A 25,937-nucleotide genomic window follows, 5' to 3' on the forward strand; every position below is an offset into this window, starting at 1 on the left:
TATGTTATTACATTGTAAAGACCTGGTATAGGTTATTACATTGTATAAACCTGGTATAGATTATTACATTGTATAGACCTGATAAAGGCTATTTCATTGTAAAGACTTGATATAAGTTATAACATTGTATATACCTGGTATAGGTTATTACATTATAAAGACCTGATTAAGGCTATTTCATTGTAAAGACTTGATATAGGTTATAACATTGTATAGACCTTATATAAATTATTATATTGCAAAGACCTGGTATAGGTTATTACATTGTATAGACCATATATAAGTTATTACATTGTAAAGACTTGATATATGTTATTACATTGTATAGACATGGTATAGGTTATTACATTGTAAAAACCTGATTAAGGCTATTTCATTGTAAAGACTTGATATAGGTTATAACATTGTATAGACCTTATATAAGTTATTATATTGCAAAGACCTGGTATAGGTTATTACATTGTAAAGACTTGATATAGGTTATCACATTGTATATACCTGGTATAGGTTATCACATTGTATATACCTGGTATAGGTTATCACATTGTATAGAATATATATAAGTTATTACATTGTAAAGACTTGATATATGTTATTACATTGTATAGACCTGGTATAGGTTATTACATTGTATAAACCTGGTATAGATTATTACATTGTATAGACCTGATAAAGGCTATTTCATTGTAAAGACCTGATATATGTTATTACATTGTAAAGACCTGATACAGGTTATTACATTCTATAGACCTGAGAAAGGCTTTTACATTGTAAAGACCTGGTATAGGTTATTACATTGTATATACCAGATATAAGCTACAATGTATGATGTTGTACGTTACAGGCTGTCTAAGCACGGAGTTCCAGTGTAACAGTACGACCTGTATCGACCTGATCCGGCGATGTGACAGGACTGAAGACTGCAGTGACGGTCTGGACGAGAAGGACTGTAGTAAGTCACCGAGTCATATCATTCAGTCATCACCTCATATCATCCCCTATCACCTCATTTAATCAGTTCTTACTCATTTTTCAACGAATAAATTCAGCAACTCATCAGTGTTTGTTTCGTAATTTATCATTGATAGTTTATTTACTTACAACTTATCACCATTTCATTATTTTATCTTTAATCTTTTTTTACTATTATTCAACATAATATAAAAGCTTTTTTAATTGATCAATTGTGTGATATTTGTCTGTTCATTCAGTTACCTACGCCTGTCCTCCTACTCACGGGAAATGTAAGAATCACTACTGTGTACCACGTGACAACTTCTGTGACATCGAGGACAACTGTGGAGACAACAGCGACGAAGTCAATTGTGGTGAGTTATAACAGTTTGAAAACGGGAGACAACTCCCACTGCCTTATTCTTTGTCTTTTTAAGTCACTGTCTATTTGGGTTTCTCTCTTTGTCTCTCTGTCTCTGTCTCTCTCTCACTCTCCGCCCCTCTCTCTCTCCCCAGGCATTGGTATTTCTTTTATTCTTTCCTAATTTTATGCTAGAATAATAGGTAAATAGATTTGGTTTTTTATTATTTATAATTACTTAAGATAAGTTTTTTCCACCAAATCCCAAATGTTATCAATTATGTTGGTTATAACGCAAGTCCTTGAATTCTCATAAACATTTTTTTTTGTGTTCGGCTTACAAACGATTTCTTTGAACCAGTTTCTCCAGATTCACTTATTCGAGGTCTGTGGGCCTCTTGCATCACTGGCGTTCACAATTAATAGTTTATTTCTCAGACATTATAATTTGATATACCACCGGATGTTTGTTCTCTGCTTTGCGCGTTATTATGTACAACTGTAAGAGGAGAGCCCTCATCTTCAACACTTGCTGTCATTTATTATGGTTCGAGCTATCATGTATAGCATTAGTTTAATTAGACCGCGATGTCGCTGGTAATGGATAATTGCTTCTCGTAAGTCATTGAATCGCAGTCCTTTCCAAGAATTCCTGTTCATTCATCTTTCTAGAGAGTTAAGATGCTACCAATTTTACAAATGCTTTGCTGCACGCATACTGTATTGCAGATCTGTCATGAATATGTACGAGTACGGGGTATGTAGACAACAAGGTCTGAATACAGTGCAATCTGTGGACAGTGAATAACGCGTTATCTGAGATCTCTATTGACATTAGAATACAGTTTGATAAAAGATGCAAACTAGTGCATTGATATACAAGGACAGCTTGTCTTTCCTTAGGTATCGTCATTTGAGCATTTGTAGACCCGTTGATAGACAAATGTCAGCTGTACCGGAAGCGCTTCCGTTATCCATTCGTTCTCTCGAATTGTTTTATATAAATCATTTTCCCTTTAGAGGCTCATTATTTTTTTTGGATAAAATCAATTAAACACAGTGTTTAAATTATTACCTTTTTCAAAGCGCACCTAGGGTGGTGTTTATTTGGAGTATGTCCTGTTAGATCAGGGAGATGTTATGTCACAGATTTACAGAAGCGGATCCTGGATAGGTCCCCCTGACCGTTATCTGTGGCAGTTTTTGGTCTGATTTCGAGGAAATCTTCAGTGTTTTTAAGCCAGTCGTGTCAAAACTCATTTATCATCCTTAAACTTGTCAAATGTTTACGGAATCAGACAATTATAATGAACAGTGATTTATGACAAAAATAATTTGGTTATTGCAGCATCCTTTTGAATGCAATCGCGCTGGCAGCTTTGAATGAATATTCGATATATTGAATGAAACTGTTGAATGAACCAGAAACTGATGATTCGTATGCAAAAGCAATGGCTAAAATTAGTCATTAAAATTATCTTGGATAGTTTAAGAGTATAGAGTATACTGTGTTTGAATGGTTCCTTGAATCCAGTGTTTTACTATTAATGGAACTGTTTCTTGATTTCGATATACCAATTATATTGAAAACAATGATTCATTAAAAAATAAATGGGGTGGGAGTGAAGTTTTGCAATTTGCAACGATTTATTATTTGTTAAGTGAGGTTTTGCAATTGTGCAACGATTTGTTATTTGTTTGAAGAAAAAAATATAAGATATTGACTGTATGAAGTGCCTGGAGAAATTGTCTGTCACCAGTAATGAGTGGTCCAGTTCTACGACTGGGTAGATGCTGTGTAGAACCCCTTCAATTCGCGCCCAATAAACTCATTGATCAGGGAGTTGTGGCAAAACTTACAGCGAAATCAATTTCCGTTTCATGGAATATCTCATCGAACTCCTCTCGTGACCTAATTAAGAACATTTAATAACAATTAGCCGTATTCCGTCCATTGATTATTAGAAATAACGCTATGTTGATATAGGAAAATATAATTTGAAGAGTGAAACGATCAAGTCAGTCAATGAAAGAGTTGTATAAGAGGGAAGTGATCCGCCACCACAAGGAGGCTAGATCCGCTCCCGCCAACAACCCGTCTTTTGTCTAGTATATGATTTATACCGCTTTAAGGAGTGTTTTGCCAATAACAATTAGCTAATTATCTGGAAAATTGTTCAAATATCAGAGAAGCACTTACATGTATATTATCAAGCTTAAAGATAATACAATATTTCAAAGTAAAAACGTAATGGTGTCACCAATATCCATAAATGACATATTTATGATGTTTGCACATTCCTGATACAAGATACTCAGGGTTACTGATACAAACTCTATTAATTTATTAAACGTGTAATTTTTGGAAAATTCTATTTATTTATCCATGCTGATAATTAATACTAGTACATGGCTATATTCTGCCAAAGAGTTAGGAATATACCTGTATTTTTGTTTATTTATTTATGATTATTCTGGCTATGCGCTACAACACGCTCTGGTTTACTACCATTTTACGCTAAGTATACAAATAGATTACATGGATTATTCATACTTGGCTTTTTTGGCAGTATGGTTCTGGGCTGCATTTTACAAAAGAACTTACGGCCAAGTCGTAAATATTTACAGTCTCGTAAAATGGTTTAAGAGAACAAAATTGACATAAAACCATTTGTTAACAAATATTTCAAGTCCCATAATTATATTTTCCAGCCATAAGAATAATTCATTGATTAGTTGGTGATTAATTAGCATTCATTCATTTTGTCGTAAGTCCTTTTGTAAAACGCTGCCCTGATCGTTACATGTTTAAACACGCTGTTAACAGGTACAGCTTTTCTAGTTAAATGACCCTTTTAATAGATTTTGTTTATTGATCAACACTAATTTGGCATATGCTACAAATATATTCCGTAGTGTTGACTTAGTGCTATATTGACTATATGCAACAAATGCTATGAACCATACATGTTTTAATTAAGGGTACGTACTGATACAAAGCTATTCTACATAGTTTTACGCTAAAATAGATTTTTCGTTTTCTATAGCTATACTTGCTGTATGCTACAAAACTATTACTTTTAACTGATATATTGCTGTCAGTTTGGTTAAATGCTACAAATATGTTTTGTTTCATTTATTCGTTATTATTCTGGCTTTAGGCAACACACATTTATTTTATTGATACATGGCGAATCGATCTAAACGGTACATACATAAATGATGATTGAGCGCCATTTTACGTTTCTATTCGCCAGCTTACCCAGAATGCTATGCCACTCAGTTTGAATGTCGGAACAAACAGTGCGTGAACCTTGATCTTCTGTGTGACGGGTTCAAGGACTGCTTCGACGGAAGTGACGAGGAAAACTGCGGTGAGAAACGTGTAGCTATGGCAATGTTATAAGATAACATACTGACCAGAGCACAATCTTTTTCATCTTATATTTTTTGGCCCTTGCAATTTCAATCCTCATCCCCCTTCCCCCATTTTATCTCGCAACCTTGAACAACTTCTCGGATTATGCATGCACGCAATCAACCAGACATTTTGAATTTCATCCAATTCAAATGTCGTGAAAACTGTATAATTATATCTGCAATTTCACCTGTCACAACATCTTTATAATTTTTGACATTCCTGGTTACCCCATCTTATCAATGTAGCAATCATTTATCTGATATTTCATTCTGTAATGAATTAGGCGTACGGCCACATTTGACTTGATTTAACGCACGAAGGTCGCTTACTATTATAAGTCGCGTGATGAATAATTCCTATATGTATTTATGGTTGCATTAGATCTATTGATATAAATAATGCTACATGTACCAAGCTCTCTGGTGCACTGGTTTTGTTAATTGTTATATTTTGTATATTTTGGCAAGGTTTATTTTTCAAACTAGAACATTTTTACCGTTCATGTGTTTCTAGTGAACGTATATTATAGATTCTTGCTCCCCTTTTTGTGTTTTTGTTTGTGCGTGATGTTTGTTTGCTTTGGGAGGAGGGGGACCTTGGGAATTATACTAGTATTTGGGTGTCTTTTGTTTGTGATGTATTGTTCTTTTTCTGGGTTTTTTTTTAAAGAATATAATTAGAAGTTATCCTGGTTTAATTCTTGGATCGCTACAATAATCCCTTCATAGCACGTGTCCACTCCAAAAATGTCCAAAGCGGCGGCCTGTTAATAGCCAACAATTCTGACTGGTTCGTTTTTGTACCTCTTACAGATCGGTACCACCGCTGCGGCTCCGGTTTCTATAGATACCAGAGCAGCGTATGTGACGGATTCCAGGATTGTGCCGACCAATCAGATGAGTCCAATTGTAAGTACCCGGATCAAACTTGACCAACTAAGGTCAGTCCCTAGTCACATTTTTTTTAAAGTTAACTTCTCTGTAAATCATTCTACTTTGTCACTCACTCAAGACTATTAAATCATCTGCTCTGATGATTGAATCATTAAAACTGAGGCTAAATAATTGAGAACCCTTGAATGGACGTACTTCTATCCTAGGGAATCCCTTAATACCTTATAAATGTAACAAATTGTTTCGTTTTCGATCCTATAAAAAAATCTCCCTAAGAGATCATTAAAGCTGTAAAATATTGCTCAGTCGGCGAGAAAACTCATCTGAAATCATTTCAGAGCGAGCTATGCTATTCTCCCCCACTCATGAACACAACAGTTCGGCAGTCTGACAGCGGGTCTCAGTGGGGAATTATGGGTAACACACTCCTCATCCGCGTCATCATAAATAGATTATTAAAGTCTTTACAAGAAAAACTTGTTCGTTAACAGACTGAACACTGCAATTCCATTCTCTCTAAATGGAGAGTTCAAATTATAAATCAACGGAGGTTAGAAATGAGAAAAACGATTGGAATCGTAAAGTAGGTTTTGAATATGTTCTTTTATTATTCAGAAATAGAAATAGGCGAAGGAAATGGCTTATGAATCACTCACTATATTTCTAAAGATACGATCACTTCATCTCTGATTGGAAATATAACCGGAAACAGTCTAAATAGATTATATACATTTATTTTAAACAATTTGAAATTATTTGCTAATCCATACACCATTTTATATGAATTCATGTTTTATATACTAACTGTTATTAATACACATAAGCTAGCTAACAAATACCGCATTATACTTCATTGAATAATACAGTGTACTAACAGATAATTAATTTAATCATGTATCAATGCTGTACAACGTGTGCATTGTTGCAAAAATACAAGAAATGCACCCGTTTGAGCATTTGGGTAATGAAATCTTATTTTTAAATTATCTTTTAATTTCCCTTACATCACCGCATTACTTTCATGACATCTGTTGGTGGCAAGGTAATCCGATTTAAGGTCAAGGTCAAAAGGAATGCAAGTTACCAATGTGATAAGTACCTACTGTAAAACGTCGTGTACCCAACAATTACTGAAGCGATGAGACAAATTCTCGGCGACTATTGTTGTTTAGCAGTAAAACATGCAGTTCTTTATCTGGACAGTAGAGACCTATAATTATAGGACATTGACCTTTAATTATAGGACATAATCCAAAATTCACAGATTCCGAGCACTTGGCGGTGGAATAAATGTTTCCTTCTTAATGAAATGAGGAAAAGCAATATTCTTACAGATGATCAAATGAAGTAAATGAGATTTTTTTTATAATGAAAAAAATATTACCTATTCAATAAAACGTACGTTTGTCTTATTTTATGCTGATTGACAGGGTGTGTATTTTGTATATGTATTATATTTATGGTCAACCTTATTCATGACGAGGACTGCACGTACGTCTTCATGATAATTTAAGGTAGTTATCTTCTGTTTAAAGAAAAAAAAATCATTCCCGGTATGAAAGACTTAATCCTCTAAAGAATTCGTGGGTACAACGGCGATTTCTTTAAAAGTTATCTAGACAGATATGTTGGAAAAGTATGTCTTTTTGTCATGCTTAATTTTTAAGGTCATAAACCCTAGTTCAAATTCTTACACATGCGCACAGACGATTGAGTTACCTAATTGGGTCAAGAATGGACACCAAAGATCTGTTCAACAGAGCGGGTACCTGCAAGCACGCCTCATCTCCTGAACCCTATAATGAAATGGTTCGGAAGCGATTGAGTGCTTGCTATGTCTTTCTCTTAACCTGTTTTGCTTTCTCCCTGTGTATTTTAATCTATAAATTAGTACTCAATATCTTTATTTGTCAGGAAATCGTTATCCCAAGAATTTTAACAGTTCCTACAAAACCTTTTGTCCAAAGCTGATGAACGACTCCATGTAAATGCTAATCATTGTGGACAGATTTTGGTTTTTTCTTCGTTAAAATGCATATTATTCATGACTCTTTAATGAGCTTCTATTGTGCTGCTCTCCTGCTCCTAGAGACGAACTGAATCGTATGTATGAAATCAAAGTTTCATCAAAGAAAGAACGCAAAGGTTCTGTATTCCAATCGTTGATCAATGGATTACTAGTACTTAAAGCTTTCACATGGCGGAGAAGTAGACGATAGCGGTGCTGGTAATGGATCTGTTAGGTGGCAGGGGATAGTTTTTTTGGTCGAGAAATGTGAGGCAGATAGTGCTCATATATGTGATTTAATTTTCAGTGGATTTTTAAATTTGCTAAAATTGGTTTGCATGCATGGGTCACATGGTCCCGACTCTTGAGAATTTTTAAACATTTAAGAATAAAACAAGTACAACTTACATATATCACTATATAGAATAGCCGGGGACGGTCTCAAAATTTTCTGAAAAATTGCCCTTTTTTCACATTTTCACGGGTCCAGCACTATGCTCCAGTCCCGAGCAACTGCCATAAACTACCATAGGATTGGTAGCTCAATGAATACCCATGCAAATAATCACCAATTGATGGGGGGTCAATCACCTTCTTTTCGAGTGACATTTCGTGTTCTGAACCCACCCTACTTTTCAAGCACAAAACCGAAAGTGAAAATTTTGGCCACAGTTTCGCATTTTCATTCCATATCTGATGAAAAGTGCTACCAGTATAATAGTGTCATATATCAATGAAATTGACATGAGCTCCTCTATCCACAAAATGAATGCAATAGATATTCTAGCAATTTATACCCCTCAAATAACCAGCCAAATCTCAGATTTTCCCTTTATTTCAAAATTTTGACGGGTCTTTCCTTCGAAACTATCTCCTGCCACCTTAGGGGCTACCTGTTTTTTTCTGATGTCGGGAGCGATTTTTACGTTTTGGTCGGTGTTTTGGATATAATCCTCGCTATAAATTGAAGTGACACCGTCAGGAACTGGTCGCTTCATGTCGATCTGTCTCCTCTACGGTCCCTCTTTCTTCCCAATAGCCACGTTGTCACTGATTCTGTCAAAATTACAGCAGACGCCATTAATCTTGACTTTCCTTGAACAATTTTACCTAGTTAACATCGTTCCCTGTCGAGACCTGTCCCCTGACCGACTCACAGGAGATGTATTGCTCGCTGCAAGGTGCGACGACGCTACTTCTGTGTCATGTTGAAAGAAAAGTCAACTCTAATTCAAGTCTAAAATGTCACGTTATGTCAAATCATTCTGTTAATTGCATTTAATTAAGAGTTGGAAGCAAAATGCCCACTGCACAACATCACTTAACAATAGTTTTACGGAAAATAGAGATTCAAAATAGTGGCAAAAGTCGTGGCCTTTCCAAAATTAGTTGCAAGGTTTTGAAGCCTATTTCCAGTTCATTTTGGTCTCCACTAAATTTAAACCGATCTTGTAGGCACAGAATCGTGCGATGATGGCTTCCGGTGCAGAAATGGGCGTTGTCTGGGAAAAGCCAATCACTGCGATTGGTTCTGCGACTGTGGAGAAAGCTGTGAAGACGAGATGGACTGTGGTAGGACAAATATTCATACTTCATTGAAATACAGTTTAATCAGACCTCTTGTAATAATTACAAACAAAATGTTTTACACTGTCAGTCTCAGTGGGTTATCTTTCCTCAGGGGCGTCGGTGTGCCGCTTGGGGGAGTCGTTCCCGTGTAAGTTACTATACGAGCTGAGGGTGGAACGGTGTATTGACAATCAGTACCTGTGTGACGGCCACAATGACTGCTACAACAACGAGAGGGGCTCCGACGAAATGTTTTGCCTGAACAAGCTTCAACAGGGCTGTAAGTACCATGAGGTCTGTCAACAGTGATGTAAGTACTGAGATCCCTGACAACAGGGCGGTAAGTACTCAAGGCTCTGACAACAGGAGATTGATATCTCTATATCAGCTACAAATGGTTGTACATATCTGTCAGTGGTTGATGGGTATCTGTATCAGCTACAAATGGTTGTACATGTCTGTCATTCAGAGATTTGTATCTTTACCGGCTTCATGAAGGTTGTAGTGTGTCTGTCACTGAGGACGCACAAATCTGCTGTTTACAAACAGGGATATCTTCTCTGTCGCTCCTACCGTATGTGAACCGAGGTCAAAATAGATAAAAGTTAGAATCGAGAGGTTGATACAAGATGGGTTTTGTGTACGATTTTGTTATACTTATACCAAAACCAATTCAAACCAAGAACATCACCATTGCCAGTGATACAGTAGAAAATTATAAATACCAATTTGACGGTATACTTAAGCTAGGGACCGCAGACAACAAAAAACCTAACCATAGAATCTATTAGTCTTCAATTGTCAAATCAGTATAAATGGACTGCGCCAACCTAATTGCACAAATGAAATTGAAGTAGATCTGACAACGATGTGTACCACCAAAAAAACATGCTATAGATGATAAAAAAAAATTCTAAACCATTATAAGACTGATAATATAGTTAATGCATGGGAACCCATTTAGATTTTAACCAGCAGTGCTTGTCTCGCGAGCGATCGAATGCAAAGTTTACCAATTAACCATAATGAGTGATTTGTTTTGCAGCCAACTGTTCTTTTGTTTCTTATCACCTTGTGAGATGATAACATTGAAGTGTGCTAAAGTTCTACGGATATGTAGGAATCGGGACAAACAGGGGACCGCTAGCCATACCCAGGGGTACTCGGCCTTCAGAGGCTTTGTCGAGCCATTCCGTATCTCGGAAACAGTAAACACAACAAGAACGGATCTATAGTATATTGTTTTAATGAGGGATGATTGGCCATTTGATTTCAGTAAAACAAAGTGGGATACACTCTTAGTGGGCGTTAGACATATTACGCAACAATCGATGATAGAATATTGCACTGATAGCGTTGTCAATTACGGGTACTTAAGTATTAATGACTCGGATCTCGCGAGAGTTGTTCAACTTATTTAGCTCACCTGAACCAGATTTAGCACAAGATTTTGATTGACAGGTTCTGCTTGTCCGCTTTCTTTACGGTACATCTATTTACAGTGTATCGTCAATGTTGACGATACTGGTCCTATTTTCACAAGCCCTTATTGGACAGAGGCTAATACAGCTTAAAGGGTAGGGATCTAAAGGAAAATAATATTGACGCTAAAAATGAAATTATTTACTTAAAACTGTCTTGCAAGAAAAGTTAAAATCATCAATACCAGTTTACCATTGATCAAAAAACTGTAGACAAAGTTTTATGTATTGTCCGTAAGGCAATGCATAGCGTGGGGTTAGGGAATCATTCTGAATGGGTTTTCACATAAAGAATTAAAAAGAAGAAAATTGTAATATCAATGTATTAATAAGATATATATTAACCCCCACCCCTCCAAAAAAAACAACATTAGCACAATTTAAAAACGTTTACGATGAGCTATATATAAGTACTCGTGTATTTTGGAATGAGCAGCAGAAAATTCTTCTCTTCGTGTGAGCAAACAGGATACATTCTTTATTAAGGCACGATATTAAAATTCGTCTGAAGGTTCATTTCATGATCTGGAGTGTGTTAAATTCTCCGTTCCTTGCAAAAAAAAAATAGATTTCTATTGAGGAGGCTGGGTGGTCGACAGATTAACCATCAGATCGAAATTCAACTTTTAAACATGATTCATTTGGCCATTTACTATTATATAGTAAAGAGAAAATCTAGAATATTTTGGCTTTAAAATTTAAATATTATTATGTATCTCTATAAAGAGCTCTTTGCCTAAATGAGGTCAATATAGCCTAAAAATGCCCATGACCATTCAGCCGTTTTAAATGAAATGTAAAATGATTCGTCCAATGAACGCTTGCTAGATACAGACACAGGCGTTTCACCATCATATAATATCTACTTTTTAAGAATTATTAGAACATATGGTCAATCAACCGTTTGATTAAAAAAATCCCAGAAATGAGAACGCTTGGTGAGTGTTATATCCCGAAGGCCTCTTGTTTACTATCGCACAAGAATGTTCACTGTCATGTCAATAAGAAATTAAAGAATGTTCACTCGTCTTTTCCTGAAGGGAAAAATTTAAAACGACTCATTAATTTGGGGTATTTGGGTACGGAAGCATCTCTATAAAGTACAGTGGCTGCGCTACAATTTCTGTTTGACAATTGGCTGCGGTTGTATGGATTATAATAAGCAGGCAATCATTTGTCTTGGCACCTGTCACTAACGTGTTCAGGGGATTTTTTCTCCCTTTCAAGTGTCACAAATTAGATTACTGGTAACCCGTCAGCTAACAGCCAGCATAGTCTATGTTTATTTTTATTTTATTTTGTGCATCAAACTAAAAAAGTGTTTGAATGTTATGAAATGCAACTCTGTCTCCTGCACGCTGTGACCCCATGGCGGGAAAGTATTCCTTTCGCGCCGATTATCTTCTAATTCCAAACAGATAAGCCAGGGTGTTGCTGTGAGATTTAATACTCATTAAGTTCTGTCTTTTTGTGGTTTAACGATCGAATCAGATCAACAACACATCAGACGTTCTTTAGGTGGGCTGGCAAATATGGAGCATAAAACATTGCGATCGTTATCAAATTTCCTTGAAAACATAACACTTCTGTATGATAGTCGACAACTTTCTCTAAAAATATCAAACTGAACAACAATAAACTGTTTGTCTGTCGCTCTGTTTTTATTCCAGCAGATTTCTCTTCTCTCACAGATAACGCTACTAACCTTGATTGTCGAGATTTCGGTCGGGATTACTTTCCTTGTCCAGAGGGGCGCTGCATTCCCCGGAAGTCGCTGTGCGATTACTTCATTGATTGTCAAAATGGCGAAGACGAGGACACAAAAATGTGTGGTAAATAAACTGGTAAATTGTCTGTAAAATAGACAAAATAAATAAAAAGATAGACATACACTTGAATATAAATATAATTATATATATTATATAAACCATATTAATACCACGATCTTTCATTATATAGATCTAAAAGCAAATAACCAAATGTTCTATCCGGTTCTCTTTTTATATCCTAGAGAAGTTTTTCCGACGATGCACAGAGGCGGAGTTCCGGTGCAAGAACAGCCAATGTGTGAACGCGTCTCTCCGCTGTGACGGACGGGCGGACTGTTTTGACGGCTCAGATGAGGAGGAATGTGGTATGCGACTGTTAGGGTCCAACTCTCAATTGATAAGGCAGGAAAATCTCAATAAATGGGGGACACATCTCCATTTTTTTGTCCCTTACACAATGATGAAAAGAAACAGATAGGGAGTTTTTTGCTTATTATATAAATTTGGTTCCAATGGATATTAAATTGCCATTTTCATTTCAAAACGTTTATATTTAAATTCATCTAATTAATTTTGATATATTAGCTGAAATTAAAATACCGGAAATATACTTTCCTTGGACTTATTTGAAGTTTACCAGATCTAGTTTTTGTTCTCTCAGATAAAATAAGTTGTCCCCCTGGCTACAGACGCTGTAAAAGTGGGCCATGTATACCAGAAGTCCAATGGTGTGATTACTTCCGGGACTGTCCGGATGTTTCTGATGAAACAGACTGTGGTACGTATAATAAACTACTTCCTGTCCGCCGACATGAACGGCCATTACGTGTAGTTGTCCGATAAATCAATTGAATAATGGTATGGAAATCAGACCATCAAATTCTGCGAAGCGTTGTGTAACAGCGGTGTTTCTATTAATTTCTATTCAAATGAAGTTTTTGGCTGAGTTTCTTACGATTTGACAGTTCGCCAGGCCTGCAATCACAACGAGTTTACGTGCAACAATGGGCAGTGTATCGATTCCAAGTTTGTGTGCTACAAGCCGGCCGACCGACGGAAAGGTTGTGCTGACGAGTCCAACCTTTATCTCAACCAATGTAGTTAGTATCTTATTAACTTTCCTGCTGTGTGCTAGTCCAATTGCTTTGACATTAAAAACATACAGCCGATTTACGATGTAGATATTTTGTTTGACAGGTTTATGTTCAATATTTCCTACCGTGGGTCTCATTTTCTTTCGCGATAAGTGTCCTTTGATATGAGTTATTACTATGATATTTAATTTTCAGAGAAATCGAACTGTTCTTCCGGTCAATTTAAGTGCCGGAACTCCTACTGTATCGACGAGGCGGTCGTGTGTGACATCACTATCGACTGCCCCCTCAATTCCTACTGGGACGAGCTAGGCTGTCGTAAGTCTTAAAGTCATCATTATAGGCTCTCAGGGGTCTTAGAGATAGGCTGTCGTAAGTCTTAGAAGTCTTAGAGATATAGGCTGATGTAAGCTTTATAAATAAATTGATGTAAGTCTTAGAAATAGTTTGTCGTAAGTTTTAGAAATAAGCTGTCGAAATTCTTAGATATAGGCTATCATGAGTTTAGAAATAGACTATTGTATATTTTTAAATAGGCTGTCAAAAGTCTTAGAAATAGGCTGGTGAAAGTCTTAGAAATATTGTATATTTTAGAAATAGGCGATCGTTTGAAACTCTTGTTCACCAAGAGATGGTTAAACTTTGCCAAACAAATCTATTCGGTTACAAATTACTTGATAGAAATATTTCTTTTGCACAACACACTTGAAGAAATAACATCAGTAGTATCGTCTTATTTATATCAAATATATATCAAAAATAAGTTGGCGCAGCACATTCCATATTTTTACTTTTCGTAGAATCAAAGTCAATTGTGACATAAATTTTGTGCTTGGTAATGAGCAAACCGCATAAAATATCGATAAAGCCCAAGGAGGCGCGCTTTTCGATTGATTTCGACATTTTATAATTAACTTTCTATCTGCAAGCTGCGTCAGTTTAAATTACTTGACATTTCAAACAAACATATGCACAATAAGTGTGTTTGATCATTTGATCGTAAAATATAACCCCAACCCCGGTGTCAGAGATATTTTGTCGGCAAACTAGATCATTCTTAACATTTATTGCCCGAAAATATTAAAAAATTACATTCTCCAAAAATAAGAATTACGAGAAACCTGCAAACGCACTTAAAGTTTAAGACATTTACTTTGTGTATGAAAATGTTCAAACTGTTAATGTCAAGATGATGTAAATGGAGGACTTCTCTCCTCGTAATAACTCCTCCGAACCTGACGCCGATTTTTTTTTTTATAGTTTGAAGAAAGATAGCGTTAAATGAAATGAATTGCACATTTAATGCGAGTAGTCCTTAACGCGTCTGCCAGGGGTAACATCTGATTCTAACACCGGGCACGTGCTTTACACGTGTTATTAGAATTAAAAAAAACCACGAAACCAAGTATCATAAAAATATGTCAACTAAATCGACCAGCATGGTTTATTTTTAGCAATGGTAATTTATTTTCGCCGTTTTTGTTTTGCCGTAAAATTTGAATAATATTTTAGATAATTAAACGAAATCTGTAAATAATTGTTGCACACAGGGTAAGATTATAACCTCTGCTGGCTCTGTTATGTATTTTGACATATTTTGTCTTGGATTAGTGTAACCCCGTTTTCTTAAATTAATTATAAAACAAATATCCTTCAGTTTTTGAAAATACTTTATGTGAACACGTGTCTCTAAGGGGAAACAGCCATGACTTGAGCTGAAAATTTTCAAATTTTATTTTTCCACAGCAATTTTTTAGTATTTGTCAAATCATATTTTTTTAGATATTGTACTTTCTAACCAGTGACCTTAATATTTGAACAAACAAAAAAGGCACGAGTCTTGTTTGCATAACAAAATGTTGGCGTTGTGTACTTCGTGTGAAACTTGACAAATGACACTCAAATTATGATTAATTAGATTAACCATTATAAATATACACTATGCATTTTAACCATTTGTTCAATCCAAAAATAATAGTCCCAAAACTCGTGAATATGCCCCCTTAAAGAAAGCCTCTTTTGACCTTGTGTATTGTTGTTTTTAAAACTGTTTGGACCGATATTTTGGCAGTACATGTAGCAGTAACAAATAATTTTCCTTACAAACCAATTATCGTAGAAAGTTACAGACTTTCACCTGATTACACCAGCAGAATCGAGTCTTCTTTCAAAGACAGAAATATTCAAATGAATAAATAATTTCTTTATGGGAACAAAATGCATCATTGGAATGTTTAGAAAAGGTAACCGTTTATTTTCGGCAATCGATTGGTTGGGTTTTTTCAACCCGCATTTTATTCATTGATTATAAACAAAACAAACTTCAGAAATATAAGTAAAAAAATATAGAAAGGTTTATTTTTGATTTGCCAAAAAAATTGAAATCTTATTTCCTTTCTTTTTAGCGAAAGTCAATGTCGTAATGCCATCATATACATGTAAACCCGCCTCAACGCGAGGTGTTAATCTTTATAAGGGGCGAAATGATGCTATAGCTCTTTTATGTATCGTTGTTTTGTAAACAAATATTTTATGTCATTTTCATGGGAATATGGCTCATTTGACCGAGAAAACTACTACGATACCTACTGTATTATAATATACCAAGTAAAACCAACGTTTAAAAGCGTACAAAAAAAATTTGAAATAAAATCGGTCCAAGCAACTTTAACATATATGCTCCCTGAGGGCCTCTGATTGGTAAATAAACATAAACATTTTGTTGTGGACAGCTCTACCCTGTCCTTACCTGTCCAGGGAGTGCGTGTGTCGCACGGACGAGATCGACTGTCGGGGGAAGGGACTCAAACAACTTCCGGCGGATCTACCCCAAGAGCACAACGTGGCAAAATTGTAAGCGGGCGCCGCCATCTTTGTCCAGTATTTCTTGGGAACTAAATACAATTTTATTCGATTTATCAAGATATAATCAATTAACAACAAGATACTAAAATTACATTTATATTAGTATTTTCCTAAATTATATTTCATGAATTGAAAGTGTTAAAACAACTAGAAATTCTTCGATTTTTTTTCATTACAAACTAATTGTAATTGTATGCAAATTCAACTTCTCTTGTTGCAGTTTCTTGAGTGATAATTTCCTAAACAACTCTTTGGATAACACCTCCTTCCTGATTTACTCCAAAGTTGTATACCTGTGAGTAAAACTTCCTGGTATAAATTCAAAGACTAGATTCTTTTCCAAGTCACGTGTTCTATTTTTACCATGTTATTGTAACTTTTATATTCCTTTAGCGATCTGGGCAACAACTCTTTGAAGCAGATTCCCGTGGGAATGTTCCGGAACTTGTTTCGACTCGTGTCTTTGTAAGTATCCCCAATAGTTTGTAAGTGTCCCCATGATGATGTGGGTATTTATCAATACCAGTACATGTTACGACCTTCACCCTCTCTCCCTAGGGTTGACATGGTGCTTCGACACTTTGGATTTTTGTAGATTCCCAATACCGGAAAATTTCCCGACAATGCTTGCATTCTTGCTTGAGCATTATATGATTACCGCTTTATTTGGTTTAATTTGAACATATCTTTTATTGTATATATAATAAACAAAAACAAATAGTAAGGACACAAGTTTTACACCGTAACAACTAACATATTCGGTGTTTATCATTAATAAAGTCAAATTGTACAAAACTTACAACTGTTATAACATGATACAAATTTATACGAGTAATTTAGCAAAATGAATAGCAAAACTTGTTTATCAATCATTGTAATATAAAAAAAGTTCAGTTTTAAAATGAAATAGCAAAATACGTGATATCTTCGAGTTAAGAAACATGCACATAAACTGAATTAAAGGAATCTACCAGTTTTGTTGGCATACAATTGAACTAATGAGAATTCCGCTTTATTTATACATATAAGTTTTATCAAAATCCCTTTGCAGTCTTCAGTGTATAATATAACAGCAATGTTATAATGTGACCATGTACTAATGTAACTGTGATAATGTAACAACATAATAATAAGACAATGTTATTATGTGACAATTTAACAATATGGCAGTTCCCTTGTAGAAACTTGGAGAACAATAAGCTCAGTGAACTTGAAGAAGGGTCATTCATCGGCCTGTATAATCTGAGAAGCTTGTAAGTTTGGACTTTTATCGCAACAGACATAAGACACCATTTATATGCTAATAGTGAAAAATAAAACTATATCATACAAATGTCCACTGGTTTTTATTTACGCTTTTTATTAAGAAGGTATTTATTTGCCCTTTGTAATTTTAGATATCTGCGGGGCAATCAGATCCAGGAAATTTTCCCGTACGCCTTGACGGGACTCTCCAAACTGTTGACTCTGTAAGTCCCTCTCATAAATAAAAAAAATCGGCATTTCTGAATCCAATCTCAATTCAGCGTCCAATGAAGTGTTGCTTTATCCCTGTACAATCTCTGTATGGAATCTCTCTCTCTCCCTAGGGACCTGAGTGGACAACAACTACGCTCGCTGTACAAGCTTGGATTTGTGGGGCTTAGGAGCGTGTCGCGACTGTAAGAACACACATCCATCGCTATCTCCTACAGCCCACGCTATTTGTCTAATTCCTGTCTTAGACAACCAATTAGAAATCTCAATATACACCGTGTTTGGCTGAAGCTTAGAGGGTAATAAAGTGGTAGATTACTTTCTAATCTGTTTGAAATATTTCTTGTTTTCCTCAGCGATCTGTCCGGGAATCGGATTGAGTACGTGTATGGCGGGTCATTTAGCGGCCTAGACAGTCTTCTGACCTTGTGAGTATGACCAGAAAACCATTTGACACCACATATACACACTTTGTTAAAATAAAACCACCAGAGAACCATCTGACATCACCCATATACCAGTACCACAAACAACACGTATATGATTTGAGAACCATATGTTAGCGAACCTAAACCACTTAAAAATACTAGTATGAAATAAACGTGACTAAAGAACCATCTAAAACATTCATATCTTCGAAAAACCGCTTCATATTAAATATGACAAGAAACCCATTCGAAAACCTCCATAAAACGCATATCACACCACTACTAATTGATCTGTCAGGGTTCTTACCCCGTCTGACGCGTTCTGATTACTGTGATAGATCTATAGTTGCGGTTTTATCTGTTAATCAGACATCAGATTGATTGTAACTCTGTATATCTGGCTTCATCGTTTTATATCATGGACGGTTTCAGGGACCTCTCGGACAACCGTATCTCCTTCATAGACGGCAACGCCTTCAGCGGACTGGTCAAGTTATCCCGACTGTAAGTAATTAAGGTGTTACATCCGGGTTATTTTATATATCCAATACCACCATGGTGATGGGAATTCACCTAATAAATGTGTTGATAGCCACGCTGATCTGGCTCCCAATTCTCTCATTGCCATTTCCTGTTGCTTATCAATTGACAATCTGCACGAAGAATTTTTATTTATTAAAAAATGTAATTTTCAATCGGCAAATTATGGATTGCAATAATTAAAATGTTTTAAAATAGAACACAGAGGAAGTAGTCTTTCTTTGAATGTTGGTACTAGACATATATGTTTGGAATATATTTGTTAACCGAGGCTTAAGGCCGAGGTTATCCAATACATGACCACAACTGTATTGTCACGAATACCCTATAAGGAAATCAAAAGTTAATTTCTGCTTCAAATGTTCACACCGTAACTTTCTATCAAATATACTTATATAGATACTTATAATGCATAATAACAACGTTTCAACAATTGAAACTAGTAAAAAGAAACAAAAGAGCAATAAACTGTGTACCCCCTGCCTTACATTGTTTCTCTACATCAGCGAGGTTGATGAGTTCCGGTTCTGCTGTCTAGCCCGGGACGTCCAGCAGTGTCTCCCGGAACCGGATGAGTTCTCCTCGTGCGAGGACCTGATGTCTAACTATCTCCTCCGCATCACCATCTGGATCCTGGGAACAGTGGCGTTCTTTGGGAACCTGCTGGTCTTTATCTGGAGAGTGAGGGATGACAGAAATGGAAAGGTAAGGGTCAAATATTGGTGGCGGAGTGGAATAATGATTGGCATACATATAAACTGAATTGGAAATGTGGTGGCCAAATCCATTGTGTTTGGTGGCTGGGGGGGGGGGGGGTGATTGGAATGGAGAAGAGGTGGTCAAGAGAGGGAATTATTGAATAGAAACACAGACAAATAGGTGCAAAATGCTGTAACTGCTTTACAAACTCATGGTGTCATCTTTCTTTTCAGGTGCACTCCTTCCTGATCACTAACCTAGCGGTGGGCGACTTCTTTATGGGCGTGTACCTGCTGATCATCGCTGTGGTGGATAGCTATTACAGGGGGGAGTACATCATCTTCGACAGGTCGTGGCGGGAGAGTGAGTTGTGTAAGTTCGCGGGGTTTATCTCCACGTTTTCCAGTGAGCTGTCCGTCTTCACGCTCACCGTTATCACCTTGGATCGCTTGATCTGCATTATATTTCCATTAAAACTGAAACGCCTGGGGATTAAACAGGCGTCTGTTGTGATGCCGTGTATTTGGATTGTAGTGATTGTTCTTTCCGGGATTCCGTTGTTTGGTTTGGATTATTTTGACAATTTCTATGGAAGATCCGGTGTCTGCCTGGCGTTCCATATAACGCCGGATAAGCCAAAAGGCTGGGAATACTCTGTGTTCGTGTTCCTCGTGTTGAACTTTTTATCTTTTTTAGTTATTTTTATTTCGTACTTATGGATGTTTCTAGTAGCCAAACAAACTACCACAGCTGTCAGGAAATCCAAAGCCAAATCCGATAACTCGATGGCCAAAAGAATGACACTAATCGTCATGTCGGACTTCTTCTGTTGGGTTCCCATCATTCTCCTCGGGTTCGCGTCCCTTGGCGGGGCAACCGTTCCACCACAGGTCTGTATTGCTACAGAATCGTCACATGGCTTCTAAATGTGCACCACTGATTATTTTCACGTGACTTTTCACGCCATGTTTGTTACGTTATCACTAATAGTGTGTTTCGTTCTAGGTGTACGCGTGGGTGGCAGTTTTTGTTCTGCCTCTGAACTCCGCCATGAATCCAGTGCTCTACACAATATCCACAGCCCCTTTCATGAGAAATATTAGGAAAAGAGCCTCGCGCTTTCGGAAATCCTTTACAGGGTCATCAAGAAATAATGATACCAAGAATTCGTTCATAGGTAAAGTTTGCTTACGACTGAAGGTCCTCGATTCCTTTTCACATCATTCCTTGGACTATTGTTAAGAGGTAACTCCTGCGCACTGAAGTGACGTCACTTATTACGTCAGACGTAGAGCTAGTCCCGCACAAGATTACCTAATTATGTTTGCTTAGTATTTTTTATGGAACGCCTCAACTGCCTTATGTAGATAATCTTCATGATATGATGATACTTTAACATTACGTGCTGATACTTCAACATTACATGATGGTACTTTAACATTACGTGCTGATACTTTAACATTACATGATGGTACTTTAACATTACGTGCTGATACTTTAACATTACATGATGGTACTTTAACATTACGTGCTGATACTTCAACATTACATGATGGTACTTTAACATTACGTGCTGATACTTTAACATTACATGCTGATACTTCTTCATTATATGATACTTTATCATTACATGCTAGTTGAATAGTTTAATACATATATGATTGCGTCCATGAGGAAAGAGTGCTCATGGCATTTTTTGTGTGCACACTTAGAGATTTTTACAGAATTGAATAAAAAAATATCTTTCATTACATACTCCAGTTGATTATCTTTGTTAATTTTTTGTATGAATATAATTATATTAATTATATTAAAGTGTTTGTTATACATATGCATACATGTAGGATATGTATAAATTTTTTAATTTGATTGTCGTGATTGAGTGGTTGTTACAAATATAATGAAGGCGACCGTGCCCCACTTCCCTCCATAATCCAGTTTCACCTGAGTGGCACAAGCTCTAGTTTTGGCAATACGTATTTTAATAATAACCACTTGGGTTCGAAAAGTGTCCACTTTTATGTAAGGAAATAAAGGAAGTAATAAATGAAGCTTGTTTGAATGGTTGCGTAGCTTGACTTAAGTCCTATACTCTCCTCGTAATACGGAATCACGATCCTGGTGCTTATAGCTAATTAAGAACCACCGCATACTGAAATACCATCATTTTATGAAATATCAGCATGTAATGTTAAAGTATCAGCATGTAATGTTGAAGTATCAGCATGTAATGATAAAGTATCATATAATGAAGGAGTACCATCATGTAATGTTAACGTATCAGCATGCAATGTAAAAGTACCATCATGTAATGTTGAAGTATCAGCATGCAATGTAAAAGTACCATCATGTAATGTTGAATGATCAGAATGTAATGTTAAAGTATCATCATGTAATGTTGAAGTATCAACATGTAATGTTAAAGTATCATCATATAATGTTGAAGTATCATCATGTAATGTTGAAGTATCAGCACGTAATGTTAAAGTACCATCATGTAATGTTGAATGATCAGAATGTAATGTTAAAGTACCATCATGTAATGTTGAAGTATCAGCATGTAATGTTAAAGTATCATCATATAATGAAGATTACCTACATAAGGCAGTTGAGGCGTTCCATAATTTTTGTTAGCATTTAATTTTTAGAGAGTTAAGAACTTAATTCTCTTGAGCTTTTACACAATGATTTTTGAACACATCACTTTCCATTTTAGATATGCACAGGAGTTGCATTACAGCACCAACTGAAGCTATAGATAGGTTCAGACTAATTTAGTCGTTAGTTATTGTAGTTTCATTAATACACGTAGGAATGCCTTTAACAACCAATTTGCTCGGGGGGGGGGGGGTGTTAACTTAGTTTATAAGATGGTGAAAGTGTCTTTTTACAACCGTACAAAAATAGAGAGACTCAATTTTAGTTTTTTTCTCGAGATGTTTAAAGGGACTCGGTCACGATTTTAGTCAAAAATTATTTTTCCAATTTTAATGTATACAATGCTTCAGTTGACATTTCTAATAGGCAACCAAAATTTAAGTATCATTTGTTTAGTCGTAAGCGAGTTAAAGAGCTTAAATTTTTTGCAAACAAAGCCTTTGTTTACATTTTGAATGTTAGAGTAAAAATTCCAGTTATAGAACAAAAGTTAATGTGTTAAACTTTAGAAACTGTTAATTTCTGCTTATAACGAATAAAAAGATAGACAAATCAGCTTGAAAACGATTTTATACTGGTATATTGAACCAACAAAACAAAAACAGGGCAGAGCCATGACGAAGAATTGTGAGCCCTGTATCTTGCTTATAAATCTACGGCTGACTCTTAAATTTCCTTTGATCATTAGAAATGCATTCCTAAAGCATTGTAAGTAATAAAAACAGAAAAATAAAATTTGAACAAAATCGTGACCATCCCCCATTTAATTTTTAGTTTTAATTAAAGGTGTGGAATTATTCAGAATATTTTTCATTCAAACTGTGGAATGAAAATGAAGTAAACGTTTTATTTCCAGGTGAAATAAAGCTTTTTTACGGTTTTTAAAAACGATTGTTATAACCTTATAAATATATATTCTTCCATATACTATAGATCTTAATAACAAAAAGTCCAATAAAACGAATGTTAACAATTACGATGTTGACCGGTCCAAAAAAAGGACTGCTACTACACAGCTAATTAATATTGTTCGATCTCGGCGGAACGGAAATATTGTTGATTTTTGAAATTATACTTGCATCAACCTGACCTTCTGTTGAACATTAAGACAGAAATGTTGCCCTCGGCCTTTGGCCTTGGTCAACAATCATGTCTTCAGATCCAACAAACTGCCCCCATACCCAGCCAATAACTGTAATATTGTATGCCCAGTTTTGCCCAGTAACATCTCCGCAATAATGGTCTATAAGTTTATTTACTAATACTATATACACATGTACATTCCAGTTTTAATCATTTGGTCATGTCTTCAAAAGGTTGTTGTAATTCAAATTAATAAGTTGTCTTGGATCGAAAACAACTCTAGTTTTGGTAAAATTTTGTCCAGTATGCCAACTGGTCATTCACGTAGAACTTTAAACAACAAAGGTGGACCATGTGAGCCCTTGCTTATTTAATCCCCTTTCTTCTACTTTTATCTTCGATATTAAACTTTCATCTATATTGGTTGAAAACTTTATTCATTCAGCAGGATAAAAAAAATTCAAGAATTCATTCTTTGTATCGTCAGATTGAAAGACTCGGCTTAAAATAAGAAGTTCTACAGGAAGCAGGTTACTGTTCATATATACTGTGAAATCATTAAATTTCGTGGGGGCCAATTTTCATGGATTGCTTAAATTTTACAGGTTCATGGGGATGTAATTTCGTGTATTCTCTGAAACCTACAAAGGAAATATGACTTTATTACAATAATTTATTAATTCGTGGAGGATGTTAATTTGTGGTTGAGAGGTACCCACGAATTCCACGAAAATTGAGCCACCACGAAATCTAATGATTCCACAGTATACACATGTCCTAAAATTATTGAATAAAGTGAGAGAAGGTGGAAAAATGTGATATTAACAATCAGGATATTCTTTAGATATATTTCAATACATCATCTATATGATCATGTTGTGCATGCTGTTGGTTATTGTTTTCATTCGGTTCAACTAATTAAAAATGAATCTATCCTATAAGACTGTTCACACTCTATCGTGAACAACAATCGATTTTTTTAATTCGAAATGAACAAAATACTCAAAGAATATGGATGTTATGAAATAACATTCTTTTTATTAATGTTTGTTTATAAAAAAAAAAAAGCACTCTTTACAAAATAGGGTTGCAAAAACAAATGTTATTTTTGTCTTTTTTTTTTTTTTACAGAGAATTCCTCTCAGATCTGGAATCGTAATTCCATGTACCGACAGCTGGAGCTGACGCGGCTGCGCGGGCTGAAGAAGACGTACACCAACCACCACGACAAAGCCACGTCACGCCTCGCTTCCTAAATCGCTCTCCTGTTTTAGGAGGCAAAAATCTCACGTAACATTTAAAATCGTGGCGATACTCAAAAAAGACCTAACATTTGTTGATTGTATAAGCTGAATTCATAACAAAGTCAGTAGTTCATAATGATTCGTGTAAGATCTGCTCTACTCTTTTGTCGCTGATACCAGTGGCTTTGTTTTAGACCATCACACCCTTTATAACAACAGATGTGTGCCCGGCACGCTGAATATTCCTTAACCATAGTCAATATATTTGTTGCAAATGGCACTGGAGGTCTAAGCTTCTCTTATACATATCTAACTGGACATACAACAAACGTGATTTGACGTCAACATAACGGGAGATATATTAGTACAACTAAACTTGTAAGTTTAGTCAACAATAAACGTTCGAAAGACCATCATCAAACATTTTACGCATGCGCTGTGACAGCCATACAGTGAGTTGAACAAGCAAGTCGTACGTAATCTGTAATAAATGTGACTGATGCTAGGATGGTGTGTGTCCGCCGTCTTTTTGTATCTGATGACTGGTACATTATTCATCAGTACATAGGTACTTGTGTGGAGTTTCTACCTGTGTTATAATGATTTAGTTTACTCCATTCACTATAAGGTGGAGTACTAACTTGTACGTGTTACACTTACAATGAATATGGCTATCAGTTATTACGCTTTGTTGAATGTTGCTCAAAATTGTAAATTATTCTGAGACTTCTATACTTTACATTAAGAGAACAAACTAGATATTCAGTAACTTAATATTATATTTGCAAAAATCATAACATTTTCCTACCACCTTCAAAATGTAAAAAGGTGGCGGAATGTACATTCAGAATAAGGTTGGAATGATGTATGTGAGATGTGATGAATAAATTCTGACATTTTGTATTTTGTGCCCATCTGTTAATTGATGGTAATAAAAGTAACATGTACTCAATTAATTAAAAAACCGAAAAATGAGTTGGAATTCTCTCGTTTTTGTTTTGCTGCCCGGAATATGATTCAGACAGAAACAAGTTGAAAAAAAGGCAAATTACGTTCATACGTGTAAGTATTTGGGTGAATTAGTTGCTGGGGTTTTTAAAAGTCATGGATGAATACAGGGTGTTTCAATACCACTGTTCTTTCAGTACCCTCGTTCTTTTGAATAGTAATTAACCTATTGAATAAGATAAACTGTTCTTTATGTTATTACTGTTATTTGTTAATTCTTGAATTTTATCACGTTATTCAAAACTAAATAAATGGACTTCCAGTTTTCCTTTTTGATGAAAATATATTATGAAATATGAACAATTCAGTTATCAGTTAAGGTAATCAATGTATAAAGACATTTTATACCTAATAAATGAATGGTCCGGTATTCTTAATCATGGTAT

General features: G+C 35.6%; 1 protein-coding gene across 3 annotated transcripts in view; it reads left to right on the plus strand.

Annotated features, from left to right (window-relative positions):
• LOC105330392 (G-protein coupled receptor GRL101) overlaps positions 1-25,518 on the plus strand; it is a 40,497-nt gene extending 14,979 nt beyond the window's left edge. For 2 of the 3 annotated variants that reach the window (XM_011432042.4, XM_066086896.1), the window contains 23 exons: positions 845-952; positions 1,212-1,328; positions 4,573-4,689; positions 5,549-5,644; positions 9,093-9,209; positions 9,319-9,486; positions 12,379-12,519; positions 12,699-12,821; positions 13,118-13,234; positions 13,422-13,556; positions 13,746-13,868; positions 16,283-16,403; positions 16,636-16,710; positions 16,809-16,880; positions 17,597-17,668; positions 17,813-17,884; positions 18,005-18,076; positions 18,248-18,319; positions 18,752-18,823; positions 19,366-19,564; positions 19,792-20,448; positions 20,564-20,735; positions 24,431-25,518. In XM_011432042.4, the coding sequence (XP_011430344.3) occupies positions 845-952; positions 1,212-1,328; positions 4,573-4,689; positions 5,549-5,644; positions 9,093-9,209; positions 9,319-9,486; positions 12,379-12,519; positions 12,699-12,821; positions 13,118-13,234; positions 13,422-13,556; positions 13,746-13,868; positions 16,283-16,403; positions 16,636-16,710; positions 16,809-16,880; positions 17,597-17,668; positions 17,813-17,884; positions 18,005-18,076; positions 18,248-18,319; positions 18,752-18,823; positions 19,366-19,564; positions 19,792-20,448; positions 20,564-20,735; positions 24,431-24,555 (3,143 nt within the window). In that variant the 3' untranslated portion in view covers positions 24,556-25,518. Of the gene's footprint in view, positions 1-844; positions 953-1,211; positions 1,329-4,572; positions 4,690-5,548; positions 5,645-9,092; positions 9,210-9,318; positions 9,487-12,378; positions 12,520-12,698; positions 12,822-13,117; positions 13,235-13,421; positions 13,557-13,745; positions 13,869-16,282; positions 16,404-16,635; positions 16,711-16,808; positions 16,881-17,596; positions 17,669-17,812; positions 17,885-18,004; positions 18,077-18,247; positions 18,320-18,751; positions 18,824-19,365; positions 19,565-19,791; positions 20,449-20,563; positions 20,804-24,430 lie in introns of all 3 variants that reach the window. The other variant, XM_011432043.4, reaches the window with a different exon arrangement.
• Positions 25,519-25,937: the final 419 nt, after the last annotated feature.

This window comes from Magallana gigas, chromosome 6 (genome assembly GCF_963853765.1).
Source record: "Magallana gigas chromosome 6, xbMagGiga1.1, whole genome shotgun sequence".
Lineage (NCBI taxonomy): Eukaryota > Metazoa > Mollusca > Bivalvia > Ostreida > Ostreidae > Magallana > Magallana gigas.